At 40.2% G+C, this 19,956-nt stretch overlaps 2 protein-coding genes across 9 annotated transcripts; one reads left to right on the top strand and one right to left on the bottom strand.

Annotated features, from left to right (window-relative positions):
* Positions 1 to 379: 379 nt before the first annotated feature.
* Positions 380 to 11,822, top strand: LOC110987395 (uncharacterized). Its single transcript, XM_022250091.2, has 6 exons — positions 380 to 651; positions 4,754 to 4,977; positions 5,177 to 5,300; positions 5,617 to 5,808; positions 6,184 to 6,351; positions 6,910 to 11,822. Exons 2-6 carry the CDS (start codon positions 4,831 to 4,833, stop codon positions 8,778 to 8,780), a joined length of 2,502 nt encoding a protein of 833 aa, XP_022105783.2. The 5' UTR covers positions 380 to 651; positions 4,754 to 4,830; the 3' UTR covers positions 8,781 to 11,822.
* slc17a5 (solute carrier family 17 member 5) lies at positions 6,208 to 18,788 on the bottom strand. 8 transcript variants are annotated; one of them, XM_022250097.2, is made up of 12 exons: positions 18,650 to 18,788; positions 17,449 to 17,636; positions 16,576 to 16,751; positions 16,179 to 16,412; positions 15,881 to 15,968; positions 14,873 to 14,968; positions 14,193 to 14,317; positions 13,861 to 14,010; positions 13,295 to 13,427; positions 12,670 to 12,911; positions 12,219 to 12,394; positions 6,208 to 6,339 (listed from the first exon to the last, which is right to left on the bottom strand). In XM_022250097.2, exons 2-12 carry the CDS (start codon positions 17,570 to 17,572, stop codon positions 6,294 to 6,296), a joined length of 1,590 nt encoding a protein of 529 aa, XP_022105789.2. In that variant the 5' UTR covers positions 17,573 to 17,636; positions 18,650 to 18,788; the 3' UTR covers positions 6,208 to 6,293. The 8 variants fall into 8 exon arrangements, with proteins under 8 accessions (XP_022105789.2, XP_022105790.2, XP_022105787.2 ...); XM_022250098.2 differs by lacking the exon at positions 18,650 to 18,788 and adding an exon at positions 18,258 to 18,510; XM_022250095.2 differs by lacking the exon at positions 18,650 to 18,788 and adding an exon at positions 18,132 to 18,266.
* Positions 18,789 to 19,956: the final 1,168 nt, after the last annotated feature.

Below are 19,956 nucleotides of genomic sequence, written 5' to 3'. Positions count from 1 at the left end.
AAAACACGAAATGTAACAAAGACGTAAAACAGGAAAATGAAAATATAAAATTAGTTTGGGGTAGCTGGTGTAAATAATAAAACGCTGCGAATTTGGCACAAATTCTATCCACGATTATTACAAACTCTAAATACAAAATGAAAATATGTGTAACAACATCACTGAATCAGCAGACAGTTCACCATTACTTTCCAATATTACAAGCTTTCACTGCTCTGTAAAATTAGTCATCTCACATAAGAGTTCAGGCTGGTGGCAACTGGTGGTCACGGTTTCATGAAGAGCTGTGTGGTGGGAAGCTAAGTGGACACCAGCGAATTCGTATACTTCATGTATCATTAACGTGAAAGTGATCGGTTGAGTGATCCGCTGACATTCCTGTCCGCCTCTTACTTTGCCCCGTGCACTGTAAACCTATTGTCATAAGGATAAGGCCTCATTTCCATCTGAATAGTCCCAGCTTTCGATGGGAAGCCATATTGTGGGTCCTGCCCATGTCTGACGTACATATTTTAACAGACTGGATTATCAGCTATGCAGATCGGCAGAAATTCTGGTTTCTAGGTTTGCAAGTGTTTTACAGGATTCCCAGATAAGGAAATAAATGCAAGGATGACTGTATCACCGGGGAGGATAGCACACTATTAGTTGGTAAGTTGCCACAGTTGACAAGAGGAACAGACGGGGGAAAAGTTTCCCCACAAGTCGAGAAATTGCATTTTTCACGAAGACAGATCAAGCCCAGTTCGTGCGCAGAATATAAACATAGGCCAAAGCTTTATTCAAAGCCATATAACGAAGTGGTAATCATCGTACATTAATTGCAAAGATGTACCTTACTATAAGAAGTGAGACGTTTCGGCATTAGACAGTTCGACAAGACGTGTTGCATTCAGCCGTTGAATATCTACGTACATGTATTTGTATCATAGCAAGCAACGCCCACAGACATACTTGTGGGATTACATTGCTGATTAATCGAAAAGCAAAATTGCGAAAGGTACCCTCGTACGGTATATAAATTTAGTTTCGAATTCTCGAATGCCATAAAATCAACAAGTTTATCCTCTTTTTCAAACCTCTTATGCCCAGATACTGAACCCCCTTTCATGGGCGTCGCCAGGATTATTACCGGGGAGGGGGAACAATTTTTTTCAAGGGCGCAACTCCGGTATCCAGGGAGCGGTAAAGCACTCCTCAGCCAAACAATGATATACAATTAACGGCTGGATTTTCATGCGAATTGGTGATTTTCTTCCCATTCATCTCTTCATTTCTTTCGAATTTTTTGTCGCCGTTTTTGTTTTTCAATTTTTACGGGGGGGGGCAGCGCTCCTCTTGCCCCCATGCTCGTTTCCCCTTCCTCAATAAAATCCCCCAAATTAACAGGCGGTCCTTTTTAAAACTGCCTGTGCTTGTAACACTCAAAAATTATGATGGTCCAAGATGGCGATCTTCCTGTGAATTATCTGAATGCGATTTCGTTTGATTAATTTAAGAGTAAATGATCTTACAGTAACGCAAGATAAAAGACCTTGCATATAGTTAAGCAATGAAATGTTGCATGCTACATACTGTTGCATGTACTAGACAGTGCTCTGCAACTTTATTTGGACAGGAAGTATTGTCGTGATGTCACTTTTTTCATTAAACATGTTGAACATGAGCTTAGAAATAGATCATTTCTTATTTCTCACGAAATTCCCAACACAATTCTACAATTTCTCATAGTCTTTTTGTAAACGACCAACCAAGTGTCACCCAGATCCGCATTCATTGAATTCTGCTAGATCTTTAGCTGTAGGTAGAAAATTATTAGGTATCAGGTAGAATGTTGAAGGCATATAGCCAAAGTGGTGATGCTGCTGCTAATGGTGCGTTGTGGTGAGAGAGTGGATTATAAGAATGATGATCACTGATGGTGATTATCAAATTATATATGACCCATACTTCGGTGGTGATAGTTGTTTTTTGTTCTTTGAATACGATTATCAAAAAATTACACTATTTAACAGATACATGAGTAAAAAAAATCGTACAGATGTTTTACAGAGTTAATGATGATAATATTATTAGTATGGGGAAATCATTTTGAATGATATCTACTGAGTGCAGGTGGATTCTTTTCTTCGAGCATGTTCATGTTCGAATTTGGACACTACTTGATTCACCATTGATGCCGAACACACTAATCATACATTAGTTCATGTCGCTGCTCCCCTGCAAAAACAAAATTTACCTGCATCGAACTTTTCATTCCCTGTGTTGAAGAGAATATTTCACACGACAACTAATTCACAATTTTCAAAGAGCCTATGTATTTGAAATCACGGTAAATGTATGCTTCGACGTACGTTGCGTTTGCATAATATACCTGGCTGTTTTGTTGAATTATGCTGTTCATATCATTATTAGTGTGTGCCGGGTATACATTGCAAGATGGCGGATACATGTAAAATTTCACCTGTTGTCGCTGAAGTCCGTTCATCTCCACCGCAGCTGCTGTCGCTAAGCGTCGTCATTGAAATGAAATCAATTTTAGAAACTTGTAATGTTATGAATCACTCACCCCCCTGTCCTTCGGTGGTACATGTATATCCTCATCTGTCATGGTGGAATTTCACAAATTAACAACAATAAATTACTACTCACATATTTGTTATTTTTTGTTTTCGTTGTCTATTTTTGGTGAATACTGTAGATACATGTGTAAATGCTCCTAATTTAAGTTAAAACGGAGCGTTTGAAGGACCAACATGCAAATACATGTGACTGTTCAGGTTATTCAAGCAAAATAACTCTTTCAAAACAAAATGCTTCTTTTAAAATAACGTTTCTCAGTCACATTTTCAAAATTTTCATGAAAGATAAGGACCTGATGTCTGTTGTTACATTCACGGAGGGGCACAATTACATGTATCTCGCATATAAATAAACACAATTTATAGACATTAATAGATGTTTTTCAAGATTTGGTATGTGTCACTATAAATTCTTTTATCGGGTACCAATTTTTTGGTTAATCCAGCGTAACGGTTAATTTGCAGCGTGATTAGTCAAAGTCCATTAGCCATTTGAGTTACCCGTGATGTACACCCTAACTGGACGTGTGATGGACAGGGATCAATATGTAATGTGCTTCTTGCGTGTTGCATGGTTACCTAATATAACATAGTATTACATGTATATGTCATGCCACTCTGGGATTGTGACAATGATACGTGTAAAGTTCACGATGGGAATAATAATGATCAATGTAAAAATAATAAAATACCTTTATACAGCGCCAAATCGAATTAAATAAAATTCTCCCAAACGCTTCACAGAGGCTTATTTGAATTAATATATAGATCATGAGTATTTATAACAAAACTATTAAAAATAAGCAAGTCCAGAGTCCCCTCAGAACTAAAATACTCTAACATATTAAAAATAGTATGATCGCTGCTTGGAGTAAATTATTTTTGCCTTTCAAACGTGAGCTTGTAAGTGGAGGAGATGAATATGTCTGTGGGGTGATATGGAGAGATGTGTGATTGAAAAGATGATAAATATGAAAAAGGAAATTCCACTCTATGTAGGGTAAACCGCGATCATTAGTGGCCAGTGTACATGTATAAAATTTAGCAGACAACCGGTAATCGCGTTTGCGTAATTGGTGGGAATTATAAAAAGCTACATGCGAGACGATCCGACTGGAACGTTCCTTTGTTTCGTGAAGTCTTACTGGTTGACTTCTAGTTCAACTCCATTTTGGTAAAATGCTCTCATAATCTGAATTTAATGACCCCGATTCACAGTTCATAATTAAATGCTTTCGAAGGGCAAATTATAAATGAGTTGCTGTGATTACTCAGAACGCTTGATACGAAGTGGAAAGTTCAAGGATGGTAATATAAATGCTGTGATTGACACAGAGTTGATTTATTCGCACGTTTGGCCCTGGAAACGACACGCAGTCTACAACGAAAGTCACAACAATAATTGCAGGCTTGCATAGTCGTCAACCCTCCAGGATTACAAGGTGTAGGCCTAGGCCTTGCCGTACTCCGGCATGTGGGCGTGCATTGTACCGTAAAATGAAGGGTACAGTCGAACCTCGTTAATAAGAGCACTGTTAATACAAGATTCTGCTTATAACTAGGACATTTTTAGGTCCCAGTCCTTGGTGTTTCATTGTTTCATTCCTGATACTGATTACACATTCCTGTTATAACAAGGTAATTTGCCAAGTCCGAAAGACCTCTTATTAGCGATATTCAACTGTACATGTATATCGTTGTAGGCTTACGTCATGGGTTCAAAATTGTACCACGTTTTAACATTCCAAACTTACTGTTGTACTTGTGTGATGTCCAAGATCACGTTGTGCTTTGTCAGTGACACAGAGTCACTTTACTTACAATTTTGGAATGATTTGCTCAGGGATAGAGTCGTTGCGAAGAAACCATCCGAAATTCGGTTCAATTTCGGAGAACAGTATATGTAGTCCTGCGCGTGATTTGTCTGCATTATTTTCTTTCCAGTGGAATGGCATATGAATCCATGCAGCCAGACTTCAGAATGACAGAATGCTGCACGGGCTGGAGATAAAGCAAAATGAGGTCTCGCTAAATCGGGCTGCCAATGCCAAATCGGGACGGTAACAATACCGGTTGATCATACCAAGCCGGGGTGTTGGAAATAAGGGTTTCATACCAAAATCAAACCCAGAGTACTATTAATTAAACGTAGTCAATTATTGTTTCTCTAGAAACTTCTAGATAAAGACCTGGTGAAGACCGCGGCGAATGAGCATATCTGAACGACCGTGACAACAGGCAAGCCACCATGGGCTCTAAAGTAGAAGACATCAGGTGGTCCCGACGTTCATACACGCTGCGTGACGCTCTCAAACGATGTACTTTCCCCCAAATAATGAAAGTGTCTGTCGGATTCATCTCGCCTGATGAAAATGAAACACTATCAAAAGATCAGGTAAGAAATGTGAACAGAATTCCCAAAGGAGAAAATTCTGGCACTTTACAGCAACTGCTCATGTTTGAAAAGTCTGATTATCAAGTTTAAAAGGTTCATAAAGGTGGATTTCTCCTTGAACGTATTTCGACCAGAAGGTGTGACATATTATTGCTGACTTTTTATGAACGAGCTGCTTTCCCACTTCTACTTTTTCTAGATACTTCGCATTCACCAAATTCATACCCAAACACGAGTTCTGGCCAGCATTAAGAAAAGTAAATGGCTGAGTATCCCACTGCGATATGCCGACGCCAGATTTGAAGCTCTCTCCAGCAAAAAACGTAAGCTGCTCCTGAAATTAATTCTTTCTGAAATTAAAGTTTAGGTAATAATCATGTGCAACGCTGTGGTATGTGTGATCGTTGCTACTCTGGATGATTTCTGTTTCTAACATGTTTTTTTAGAAGTTCTACGTTTTTGTTGATGAGTGGCGTTTATTGCATTGTCGGCAAGTTTCGTTTTTCTTTTCCAAACTCTTTTTAATGCGCTTGTAAACTAACCGTACACTCTCTCATATAAAGTGACCAATTCTTTGCAACATCTGGCTTGTCCTGTAATTATGTCAAACACATAATCTCTTGGCTTATTGATTGCTAGGTTCTAAACCTATGTACATGCGTGACGTCATTGATCGAGCTCTTCTGCCTCAAGAGGTCACCTTTTTCCTTGGCGATGAGTTGCAGTTTGACTTGCACACTGCAAAGGGCAGCGTGTCCGAGAAACTAAGCCCACTCGTGTTGAAGAATATGTACGAAGTTTCCTACCTCCAAGGCAATGCTATCTACCACAGTAAGTTGAGCAAGACCTTACTCATTCAATTTAATACATTCCACAAAGACCACTTGAAAATCTTTATCAGAAGAACTGTTGTGTTGAAGTGACCGATGCTGTCATGACAACTTTTACACTTTCAGATAATCCTTGATTATGCAATTCTGCACAAAAACAAAAGACTATGTTTCATGCTAACCACTGCAGTTTACATCTAAAGGAAAAAAGGAACTTCAGTGATGTGTTGAAAATCAAAGTTAAGCTCGTGTAATTCTGGCATTATACTTGTAAAAGTGGAGTAATTGTTCGGTACTGAATGGTATAGATGAAGTTGTAATCAAGTATTGAACCTCAATGTTTTCCATTAACAGCTACATTTATTGGCCATTTCAGATCATCTTGACACACAAGTTGTCAACATTCCGCTGTATTTGCCAGTTGAAGTCAACCTGGCGGAAGGCTTCACGAAACACTCAGTTGAGCAGTGGGGGCGGTATCAGTCATTATTGGAGAAGCTTGTTGCTAAGCATGTGACCTTTGAACTCTTTCCTGGAAATCAAAGTAAGGAACCAAGCCAATGTGTTTGGATACAACATTTGAATGAAAACTATGATATTGTTGCCAACATGATATCACAACTGAACTGAACCAAGAACTGAATCTGCTTGCCCTGATGAAGGTACCCAGTTACCGAAAGCTCGGCAAAGATAAATTAAGAGCACTGATTGTACATACTTTTTTCAATACTTTGATGCAATGCAGCTCTTTAAAATTTCTATATTTTTACAACCTGTTACACTGGCTGCTGGTATTTACATTTGGTACAGATTTAAATAGTACTAAGATGTGCCTATACATGTACTAATATACAAGTCTACAATGATGGAATCCAATATTATTTTCAGTTATTCTGAGGCTGTCATCCAATAAGACAGATTTGAAACTTTCCCGGATTATGAAGGAGTTTCTGATTAAGGCAATACATGTTTTAAAAAGGACAGAGCAAATACATGTACAAATATACAAACAAAAACAAAAAAATAGTGAAGACTCACATTTCCTTTCAAGACACTTCTGCTTTGCTCTAAACGACGATTATCATATTATTTTTTTCGTCAGATATCACTTTCTTCTCGGACAAGCGATTAGAGAAGGCAGAAAGCCAAGAAGACTATGAGAAAATATTCCCAACTGGCACACTCTACGTCAGTTCAGCTAAAGAAAGACTTCGTAGCAAGACACCGACAGGTCAAGTGACAAGTGGTGCCCGTACTGTTGGCCACACTCCTGTAGTAACCTCTGCAGGAGGGGCTCGTGTCAAAGCTCCCTCTTCTGGAGGAACGATAGCACAGCCAACTGCCAAAAATGGAGAGGCTGGGAAAACCAAGCACATGACCAAGGCATCATCAGCTACAAATATGATGTCTATGGGTACTGTACCTCATGATAAGAGCATACACCAGGCCAGGGGACGACCCCATGAATCCCCGAGTCGCGGTAGTCGACCTGTTCCTCCAAGCAGTGCAACCATGCCAAGCAGGTCAATTTTACAGAAAAGAAGCCAGAGTCAAGATGCTCATGCCAGCAGCATCCCTTTACAACCTCCTCCAATTCCCACATCGGCTCGACCTACTCGAGACAGTCCTGTACCAGACACACGACGTGACAAGAATCACACAGGCAACTCAAACATCAATGGATTTGCAACACGAGCAAGGGCTCAGAAGCCACAACCCATAATAACTACACCAGTACAAGGGTATCGTCGCAACCGGTCACCCTCAGTTGATGCTACACAAACTTCACGTGGAGCATATCGGGCCAGGTCCCCATCAGTGGGGGCACGTCCTGAGCAAGTCTTGGTGTCACCAACAGGTCGCGTCCGGAAAGGTCCGGTTATACCGCAATCACCAGGAATTATAAATGCATTCGAGCATCGAACTGCCAGCTCCACAAGCTCAGCAGACTCTGATTATGAGCATCTGAAAACTTTACCTGTTCACATACCGGCACCAGACTATGATGCAAATGAAAGCGCTTTTACATTCCCAGAAAGTGCCAAGGCTAAAGAGGCTGGTTACGGACCACCTCCCACCCCACCACCTGTTTCTTCAATCCCAAACAGGCAGACTAGCATTCCTGCTCAAGCACCTCCACCAGTACCAGCTACTGTCGCATCTTCCCTCTCCTCCCCTGCCTCCTCTGCAGCATCAACTCCAACATCTGTGGTACCTCCACCACCACCTGCAGTTGCTCCTCCTCCACCACCACCTGCAGTTGCTCCTCAACCTCCACCAGCCCCTGTGCCACCCACTGGATTACCAGCCCCGCCCCCTCCACCTCCTCCTCCTCCTGGGCTGGACTGGAAGCCACCATCTCAGCAAACACCTCAGCCAACATCTACACTAACATCTATCTCCAAACCCCCAATGACTCGGAAGATTAGTAACGATCAGGGCATGTCGATGATGGATGAGTTAAAGAAAGCTCAACAACGAAGGCTGTCTAAGGCAATGGAGCTTGATACTGACATGGTTGATGGTGGGAAAGTTAATGGCACTGACAATCACAGCAGTCCCAGAAGCAATGCTTTCGGTAAACCTCAGGCTGAATCAGCGCCAAATGAGCTTCAAAAGATTTTGGCCAAAAAAAAGGCTGGTCTGAATTCCTCACCAGGGAATCCGCTTCCAGTAGCACCGAGACCAAAGCCTGCTGGATTCCGAAGTAACAATGCTGCTGTCTCTACCAACAACACTTTCACCAGAGTCGAGGATATCCCCGGCAAACTCAATGGACTAACACTGGCACAAGTCAGTCAATGCCTTAGACTCCTCAATCTGGAGAAGTACATTGACACATTCAAGAAAAATCACGTGGATGGAGACTTGATGATGACATTGAACAAGGATATGCTTCGCACTGACTTTGGACTGTCAAACTTTGATGTTGAGAAAGTTATGAAGTTCATCCAAGGATGGCGACCCAAATAGATGATGCATCAGTCTGAAGTAGCTCACATGTTGTGTTGACTGTGTGGATGGCTAAAGCAGAGTTTCAAGCCCAACAGGTCTGCCTTAGCATGTTCTGGGTGGCTACATCGAAAGGGTTGCATACATAATCAAGTCTATCACAAATAAAGTCACAACACTTGTTACAAGCAAGAGGGAATACGTGGCAGAGGAATGAATCTGTTATAGTTTCTTTAAGAAGCTTGTGATTTAAATCGACGTTGGATGACTTATGATGGCTTTGATTACTGTCTGATGGTGACACCTGCCATTCAACTGTTATGGATCCAACTTGGTAATTTTGACCGTGAATATCGTCTCTTTCAAAACGTTGGTAATTTTACTTTATACATCAATCATAAAAACAACTCATTCATTCTGAAATGGTTTACCTTTCTCTAAAATTATCTTATTCCTCCAACTTTCGTTTTGTCAAAATAATAAGAGCATGCCAAACCAGGTGATGTAAAGAGTACCACCTCAGATCACAGAACAAGATACCAGTGTGCTCCGAGTATGAACTGAAGATTGAACTTAACGAAACAACCACCACCCTTGTAGTAACACAATTCACGTTTGATCATTCGAGCACATCTTCTGTGGGTATACAGTTGAACATCGGTAACCAAACCACTTTAATACAACACCCTGTCGAAAACCAAGATAAACTGAAGGTTCCCCAGGCCTTAGTCTCTGTACTCTTTTTCTCATTTTTATGCAACACTGATAACACAGTCTCTATCAAAACAAGGTAATTTGTAAACTCAAGTGACCTTGTTATAAGGGTGTTTGACTATTAAGTATTCAACAAGTGTAACAGGTCTTACAGTTGGTGTACTCTGGTGTTTTGAGTGTTCCGAAATTGTCAGCTAGTCCGGTGTGAAGGGGTGCTTACCCCTTTACCTAAAAGGAGGTCAGAATAACTGAAGGTAGCTGGTGCAAATGGCTGCTTACAGACAAAACTCAGTGTATGTACAGCTCAATGACAGCCGTCTGCACGAGAGTGTTTTAGTGGAAACCTACAGTCTACCTACATTATGCAGATCGGGGATATGGCAAGAGTGTTACAGTATTTGCCAAACCTGCCTCAATTAACTTGGGACACCTTATATCTAGCCAGGGCTTTGATTGGTGATGACTCATTAATTTGTTATACATGTATACCATTGCTTGGAGGATTACATGTATTTCTTTTTATCTTCAACTTAAATGCACACCCAAGAATTATTATGTCAAGGTAATAGTTTAATGAGGAGCTACCTTATTTTACAAGTGTTGACTGAACACTGAACAGTTCATTCACTTCGCACTCTAAGGAAGTCAACCTTTAACAACGATATAACCATTCCGGTGATCTTTGTAATTTAAATAAATTTTTATACATTATTCTTGTAATTTTATTCCCTTTTCCATATTAAATAATTTTATATGAAAGTAACTATAATACTTGTATATCATACTGAGGAAAGAACCTTGATGAAAATTTAAGTTTATCGTACACTGAGTCCATTCCTAATTGCTACAAAAAATATTAGCTGAAAGTGCATAAATCAAAATGAAAAACAAGTACACACGCACGTTATTGGCTGACAGATAATGAATAATAATTTTATGAAAGTTGGTTTACTTGTGGATTTTCATAACAATGAAACAACAAAATTGAATGAACAAGTTTCAGAAATCCTAGTAAAGAAAAACATATTCCACTGAAGTTTGGTAAAGGACTCACCTTGATTGGTTAGCCGATAAATGTACCATAGGCAAACAATACACTCATTAATTGGTAAGCATTCCTCAGATGATGCTTTCAAGAAGTACACTGAAACCACTGATTACACTTAATACTTTTCTGTAAAATACAACTACACATTCATAAATGTTTGTTTGCAGTCATTTTATTTTTTTATTTTGCTATTGTATAATTAGCAGGAATTAAGAGTGCTATCAATAAGAGTTGTCTAAATCCTTGATTCATTAGCCAATTTGGGAAATGTATTGTAAACTAAACTAAAAGTTGAGCACACTTGAAAGTGCACTCATCAAAAGTAATACTATTGTATTTTAGGCAAAGCTATTTTATTGTATTATCTTGTATAAATCAATACAAAATAAGGAGCGTTAATTTTTATAATGTGAAAAAAATTGTTTCCTTGAAAAATCTAAATCAAGAAAATTGTATATTGAAAGGCTTCCTTTAATTCAAATACATGTACTGGTCGAGTTAGCCTTATTTTTTGCGGGTAAGTGCTTGCCCAAAATCCTTATACTAAAACATTTGAGGGCAGGCTGCCAAGTTTGAGTGGGCCAAAGATCAGACAGATGCATCTGTGGCTGAAAACCGTGATACCAAATGACTGCTATACTGAACATTTTGTGTGGAACCCTTCATGTTTGTTACAGCTTGTTCCACTATACATATATCACATTTGAAAGAAACCAAAATCAGCCAAAATAAACCTCAGTAGAATTCTGAGCAGGTGTATCTTCAAAAGAGATCTTAAATCTACCTACAACTGACACATGTTCCTTTTAACATTAATTGGCTTTGGGTCTGCAAATCTCTTCCAATATTAGCATGGGAATAAATTGATTTCCAAACGTTTTGTGGATTAAACCCAATCTTGGATGATTCTCAGATGGTTCAGAAATGTTCTGAAAAAGCGTAGCAGGGAACAGAGAAAAGTCATCAAATCTTTTTATGTGGACAAATGTGGGACATAGTGTATGAGGTAGTACTGCAGTTCAAGTTGACTGACAGTTTTCTTTGTACCTGTGTTTTTTTAACTTTAGATACATGAAACCTGGATTATTTCAGCTAGAAAATTTCAGACAGTATATATGTATGTTTTTCAAATGCTTCTGCAGCAAGTCCTATCTCTCGTGCGTAGTTAAGTAAAAAGAATATAAAAGTGTAAAAAAAACCTGTCCAGATAAATGGAACATTTCTACACAGTGTAAAGGCAGAAATTGTAAAGTCGGTGAAAATTCCAAAGAGGCATTAAAATTAAAAAATGTACTAGTTTATTTTGCTAATGACAGTTTTGCCTTACTTTCTGAAAAGTAGTATTTTCCTCGGGAGAAATATGAAGATACATACATGTACATGTATACCTAATCAATTGAAAGCATGAACAAACATGTTATGCCTGAAGGTACATTTGTTGGCAAGTAATTCCACATAGAAACATCCAACAGGATTTTAAAATGAATGTAGACACAAAGTGAACATGAGAAATAAAGAAAATAAAACTTCATAGCCTAAAATTCACTAAGTGTATGAAAAATCCTGAGAATTCCTTGAACATTTGAACAAAACAGGACTTTAAAATACAAATGCTGAGTTTTTGTGCATTTTTGAGCACCTTACTTGCAGATATTTCACTGCAAAAACCATTCAGTCACTTAAAAAAAGGGAATTACCTCTCAGATTGGTTAATACTGGGTTTGTTTTCCTTGTCACCTGCTTCCACCTTCTGGTTGTTATCCATTGCCCAAGCTTGCTTCTTTCCCGAACCGAATGTGATAAATGTCAATGTGCCGAATATGTAGATCCCAAATGCTATCCAGAATATTATGCGCCAGCGTTCAAAGGTTTCCTTTATAAAAACCACAAAAAATATGGTGTGAGAAAACATGGCCAACAAGTTAAAACCTCTTCCAATATGGAAGGTAAGATAATCAGATTACATACTTTGCTTGTTTTCTTTTCATCAGAAATGGGCTTCACAAACAGGGTAACAAAAACAAAACATCTACAGCACCAAAATAATGAATAAAAGTCACACAGTAGACACTGATGAACAGAAGTTCAAAAGTGCAACATTTCAGTAAATAGCAGCCTCAATTGTTCAGGAATATGGCAGATAGGTACCTCATTCTCAGTTATCACACCAACGAGTAGAGGCCCAAGGAAGCCTGGTATTGTGGCGACCATGTTGGTGATACCCATCAACAGACCAGCGTAGTCTGGGGCCAAATCTAGATGATTGACATTAAATCCTGACACGGCAACACCACAGCAACCAACAGAGAGAGTCAGAAATACAATGGCAAGGTAGTGATTGCAGCCCACATAGCCAGTGATGACCAGGAATGTAGCTGGCAAGATGAAACCTGATAAACCCATTCAAAACATCAGCAGCATAAATAGGGTTGAACAAATTGATCAGATATACAATCAGATATACAATAGTTGCAAGTATAGAATTTGACTTCCATTCCAACTCTCATGCCTGTCCAGAATATTAGCCAATTGCTGCATTCTCTAAAATCCAACCAAAGTTTGACGACTTTACGAAAATTAGGAAGTTGACCCAGATCACTGTAAAGACACTTAAACCACAAAAAATCTCACAGAGGTATTTGAGGATTCACAAAAGGTTTTGCTTAAAAACCCATGTGAAAAATGGTTTTGAGATTAAAGGCCTAAGTTTAATTAGGTTTTTTATCTAGTCTGGGGGAAGCTTCTATTCATTCATTGGAATTCCAGCTTTCACCTGTAGAATTGAAAAGCTTTCTAGTGGTGGTTGTGGTTAATATTCCCCTCATTCGTAGAAAATCAGCAATTTGACCCCCACCAAGTACGATGCACCAAAATACCAGGTAGGGTACTGCAGCCAAGAACCCACTCTGTTGGAAAAAGCAGTCAAAGTTGACAAATACAAGATACAACTTCGAAGGTTGTTGGAGTCATCAGGACTTGGACAACCACCACAAAAAAAGAGAAAATCATGAGTCAGTAATCTACAGAAATTCTTGAAATTAAAGTTCTAAAATTAATGAAGATTTTGGTCTCAGTTAAGTTCAGAAAGTTCTACCAGGATTTGTGCCAATGTTTGGAGCACCACTGTCATTTGGAACAATGTTTGGCATTTTTTTGTTTCATATTTCAATATGTGTACACATCTTAGTTTACTCAGAGAGTGGTCATTCCACTTCAGAACATGCTGGCAAAACATGTTGGCAAACATACTAGTTTGAAATGAAGGATATCAGAAGGAAAAAGCACATTCAGGGGACATTCTGTTACATTGTCTACAAGAAATGTTTCTCTGAAGCTCACCTCAGATATGTCAAACCCAAGAACAACCTTCAGGTATGTAGGCAGGTTGGTCAATAGTGTGTAAAATCCCCAGTTGTTACAGAAATGAGCGATGACAACAGCCCAAACACATGGAGAGGTGAGTATACTGAACCATGGCACAACAGAACTCTGCAGAATAAAAAACAAGAGCCACTTTGCATCAGGCCTGGTTTCAGAGTAAACAATTATGATTAAGCAGGCTCAGAGGATTCAAAACTTTTGTAAAGACTTCAGATGTGCACTCATCCAGTGATCTAAATAATTCTGGCAATTAGTGCCGAAATGTAAACATAAACAGTACAAACACTTGCCCTCTGCTTGTGTCCGATTGACCTCGTGATGTAATCCCTTTCTGTTTTGGAAATCCGTGGATGCATGGATGGTTTATCATGAACAAATAACATCCATGTTACAAACCATACTACACCTGCAGTACCTGTAAAGACATGAGCATGTTTATTGCCAACCATCAACCGACCATCTGACACGTGGTGAGAATTGTATCTTTATGCTGTGCCCCACAATGCCTTTGGATTTAAAGTGTACTTAAAAGATTTTGATGTTCTAATAAACTAGTAGACCAAAAAATATACCATCACATGGAACTGATTTTGTTTTTGTAAATATAGGAATAGAACCTCTGCATGCTGTAACACTGTTGGACAGCTTTAGATTATAATTGTCTTAAACTGCAAAAAAGGCGCACTGATCCACGTCAGTTGCTAAATCTAAAAAAAGTTTGACTACAAAAGTTTGTACATATGAGCAGAGTTCCAAAGTACATCACAAGTCCAGTCACAAAATGACAACGACAAGAAAATGTCATTTGGCCCGGGATGACTTGTGATGGACATCAATAATGCCATCTGAAATATGTCCAGACACCTGTCTCAGGTAATTACCCTGTCACTGCTCTAGCAACTGATTCATCTTTCCTTCTTTGGATATACATGTATCTCCTTGAAGAAAAACCAGGGGCAGAATCACTTACCAAACAAATAGAAGACAGATGGCCATCCACCTAATATGTCCGAGTTGCACAACACCCCTGATATAGGTAGTGAGATGACTGTACCTAAATAAGCACCTGCATTTAACACAGAAGAATTAGCATTCACTTCCATGCATGCTGAAGTCAAAGCTGTTACAAGATAAGTTACAGGGAAACAAGGTGAACTAAGACAAAGGAATAGTTTGTTGCAGTTCAATACGATAGCTTGTGACTTGATTTCAGACTGGAGGTCTTGTCTCGGTCTTGTGTTGGTTTTGTGATGACCCTGTGTTGGCATTGAGGAGTCTCGAGATGGCCCTGTGTTGGCATTGTGGGATCTCGTGATGGCCCTGTGTTGGTATTGAGGAGTCTCGTTATGGCCCTGTGTTGGCATTGTGGGATCTCGTGATGGCCCTGTGTTGGTATTGAGGAGTCTCGTGATGGCCTTGTGTTGGTATTGAGGAGACTCGTGATGGCGCTGTGTTGGTATTGAGGAGTCTCGTGATGGCCCTGTGTTGGCATTGTGGGATCTCGTGATGGCCCTGTGTTGGTATTGAGGAGTCTCGTGATGGCCCTGTGTTGGTATTGAGGAGTCTCGTGATGGTGCTGTGTTGGTATTGAGGAGTCTCGTGATGGTGCTGTGTTGGTATTGAGGAGTCTCGTGATGGCCCTGTGTTGGTATTGAGGAGTCTCGTGATGGCCCTGTGTTGGCATTTTGGGATCTCGTGATGGCCCTGTGTTGGTATTGAGGAGTCTCGTGATGGACCGGTGTTGGCATTGTGGAGTCTTGTGACGGCCCTGTGTTGGCATTGTGGAGTCTTGTGACGGCCCTGTGTTGGTTTTGTGGGGTCTTGTGATGGTCTGACAAGGTTCCACTACAACAATGATTTCCACGCGATGGGTGTAATGGTACGTCAACCTTTTCAACACCTTAGAAATGGTGGAATGGACTTCAAACTGGACCCATGTGCTCCTCCATAGCAGAACATAAGCAAATACTGCACTGACCTGAATATGAAATAGTGACCAGTCTACTTCGTTCTAGAGGTGGGGCCCAGTGACCCCACATGGCATGCATAGCAGGAAAGGTCACACCCTACAACAAGAAATCCCAGACATAGCAATAATAGCTAGGTGCCATTTCTTTCTTAAGCAAAACTTTGTGAAATACAGTCATTAACTCTGCTGGCAACGTAAGCATCATAGGAAATTTCCCTGACCAAATGACTTCACAATTTAAAATCTGTTTTGGAAACTCAAATTTCAAATATAACAAATTGTGACTCATATAATCTTTGATACCAACCTCTCCAAGACCCTCCAGTATCCTCAGTGCTATAAGCCATTGAAAGCCAGCTCTTGCGGCCACTGGTGTAACCAGTGTAAAGACAGCTGTGCATAATATACCCAATCCAAATAGCTTCTTTGCTCCGTAGTGGTCGGCTAGCCACCCTCCTGGAAGTTGAGTAAAGATGTATCCGTAGAAGAAAGATGCAAGAATCTCACTCTGGGTGTACTGATCCCAATTAAATTCTCCTTCCTGAGGAAAATAAAGTGACCAAAGTCTTTGCCAGACAAGCTAGGTACAAACTGAACTACGGGTTTTTGAAAAGAACAAGAAGTAAAAGAAGAAGAAAAATAGTCAGAGGAAAAAGAAATAAGTACTTGACTACGAGTATTACAAATCAAATTCTGACTCTAACCTTAGGGACTGCTGTAGTGTTTGTTGCAGGGCAGGCAGTAATGCTGTGATTGGTCTCTGTGTGATTCACCATGGCAACCAAGGCAACGCTCAAATTGACACGCATGGCGTACACATTTACAAAACCCAGTAAGCTGAAGAGAGCTAGAGCATAGCGTGCTGATATGCAACCAGGAACTGTGTGATGCAAGGAATGTGAAACCAAGATTGTGATCATTAAGATTTACTACTACTTACTAGTTAAGCCTACAAGGGATGCTGTGCAGTTAGCAGGATGACTACATATACATTTCTAATTTTCTTATATACCAAAGGTTTGGTTTCTTGCCCTCCCCTTTGACCCTTTGCTTCGCCCTCCCTCCCCATCACCATGCTAGCCCTGTGTAGGGGCTCTCCACTACAAATTGAAGTACATACATGTACGCAGCAGATCAAGGTTTGGTGGGGGGGGAGACTCGGGTGGCAGTCTGTCAACTTTTTCCTTTTATTTTAGTAGGGCTAAATGGAGGTTCCTAATACACCCCGAAGCCCCTGTGCATTAAGTATTGGCCCTGATAAGAAAGAATGAAATTTCAATCCTGAGGTTTTGATCAAAACTTGAATAAAGGGTACACCAATGGCAGAAACAAGGAAGGCAATTAAGGCATTGTATATTCATGGATGTCCCTACTACCTTGCACACAGATAAGTTTACATTATTACGTACATTGCATGTGTACACACAGCTAATGAAATTTTAATTCAAAAGTTTCAAGTCATTTTACATTTAGGCCTTATAATTCATTTTGCACTTGGACAAATTGTTTTTGTCTGTCTGGGCCTACAAACTATCAATAAACATGAATGGATTTGTTGAAAAATTCACAATACATACCTTCAGGAACAACTTTGTGTTTACCATACCCAGTTTTAGCATGTTCAGGATTAAGAAGGGGTTCCCTGGAATCAGCTAGCCGTTCTTGGTCCTTACTCAGTTCATCTGTCATGTGTGTATCCATGTTGTATGGTGTGCCACTATAAACTTACATGTACACTGTATGCAAACATCCACAAACCTTGCGTCTGAAATAAAAACAAAAAATGTGATGAACATGAGTTTGCTCTCTTAATAAAACTCAGGGAAAACAGTGAATACAGAGTCCTAAAAATCAGTCCATGAGGTGACTGATGGAGGAAGGCAAGGTTTGCAACTTTGGCCCGTGCCTAAATCCTTTTAACCAGAAAAATAGCACAAGCACTGACATCAAACTGCTCGTTAACGTTGCAGACGAGTACAAATTGAACTTCAGCCTTTTTATACAAAGCTACCTGTTGCCAATTGTTTCTATTTTCCATGGAGCATTATAATTTATACGCCCATATGCTACAGGCTACACCTTTCCCTAGTCAACCTTCCCTCAACCACTGTCAACAGCAATGCCGAACTGATACGTGATCGAGTTTATTTATATTTGATCCCCCGCCACAGTGGATTTTTATGTACGTATACAGCCCACCTTATCGAAATCAAACAGTAAACAGCTTTAGCTGACATGACCTTAATGACTACTCTCCAACCTCCTGGCTAGTAATAGTCCTATCTCAAACATCACAGCGCCATGATAACGGTGAGGGTCACGTTCAATCACAAACGACACTGATTAAGGGGCACGTTCGGTAATTGTTGAGGTGCTCCACACGTACGTAGCATAATTACGTGTAAACTGCACGTGACTAGACTCAAAGCACCGGCCGACCAAGCCAGGCAAGGCTATCCCCAGCTTTCCATAACGTAAGGTGGCGTTGTGGTTCATCGATGCATCGCCCTCCCCTCCCTGCGGCCACGGAGCTATCCTCCGGGGCGGAGCACCACCACGACCATGGATTGTGCCCATAGCGGGTCAAGGGCTGGATTGGGGTGTCCTTTTAGGCTTTTTGCTTAATCAAACCACACAGAAGAATAAATACGGTTCCACACATCGGCCTTCAGACCACGGAGCAATTAAAAAAATCTGGCATATGCCTATACTCGCAGAATCAGTCAATTAACTTGATGGAGGTAAAAACAAACCCAGACTAGTTAACTGTAGGCTTACCAATACCACGGAGGTAGAAATAGATCCAAGAGTTATTATATTCCACGCAATTAATATAATTATTCCGATTAACTCCGAATACGCTGGTATGCCAATATATGAAATTGGTTGGCGCGGCACAGAAAAGCAAATAATTATCTAAGAGCGAAATGCTAAGCTCCATGTTCGAACCATACCGGTAATCACGCGTAGGTAATATAATTATTACGCAAAATATAGATGTGCCCCTTGGCCCGTGGCTTGCTCTGCATAGGGGTGCACTGACCTAATTCAAGCTCCATTGAAAATAGTGTAAAATCAACCAAGTTTGGAGCCCCATGGCAGGCAACAGAAGTCCCTTAGGCCTCTCAAACAAAAAACAATGTGTTGTTTGGTCCTTCAGGTTTCATTTGATTTTCAATTTTTAGTAGGTTAACCAATGATTTTTTTAATTATCCGCCCAAAACAAACTCACCCCCCAAAAGTGAATGTTGCCAAGCCCTCCCAGCGGCCATTTTTCAAATGACATCCCTCACCTTCCGCGGGCTCTCCTGACTAATTTTCAATCCCATTTTTGTCTGCTTTGCCCCCAGATGGGTGCCCCTAAATCTACAGAGATGATCCTGGGCCATACTGACACAATCCCACCATTTCTTGGTCCAAATAGACCCCTCTTTTTGAAACAATCTCTGGGGGTACTTTTTGTGCGCCTTGGCCTGGCGGAGAATTTTCCTTGAATTGGGACACTGCACCCATAGGCACCGTTTCAGATACTCATTAACGTACGGAACTCGACACCGGCATTGGAGTTTAAGTTATTGTGTAGAGATACATGTATATAACTCCACGGGAGTTCTAGTGATGTATACGTGCGCTTAGACCGGGTCGAAGGTTACGTAACAGTCACTTAATTGCTGGTCATTTTATTGAGGAGTGGCTGTCCAGCCGGCGCGTTGCCATTACAAGTGTCCCCACAGTTTCTTTTGTGGAAAAAGGAGACTGTTCTGCTCGAAAATGGTGATATTTGTAAAGTCAGTCAGGATTTCATTCTTCTGGGTTCTGGAGCCTTCCACGTGATGGTTGAATTGTGAAAATTACTGTTGAAAAATGGTCCAACGTGCAAGTGCTCCGAGAAAGTAGAGAGATACCGTTTGACAAATGAGAGCAGGGCTTGGGATACCTCACTTTTCAGGTGATTTTATTTTGTGTGAACAATTAAAAATGAAATCGGCTAACCCTGGCACCAAAAATTTGATATTTCAATTAAAAATGATATGGAAAGATTAATGGTAGAACAATAGTCTAAGTTGTATTTGAGAAATCCCAGT

This window comes from Acanthaster planci, linkage group LG02, assembly GCF_054643075.1.
Source record: "Acanthaster planci isolate LZ-2023a linkage group LG02, COTS_SCS, whole genome shotgun sequence".
NCBI lineage: Eukaryota > Metazoa > Echinodermata > Asteroidea > Valvatida > Acanthasteridae > Acanthaster > Acanthaster planci.
The sequence above is the reverse complement of the archived record's forward strand: the minus strand, read 5'-3'. Positions and strand labels throughout refer to the sequence as shown.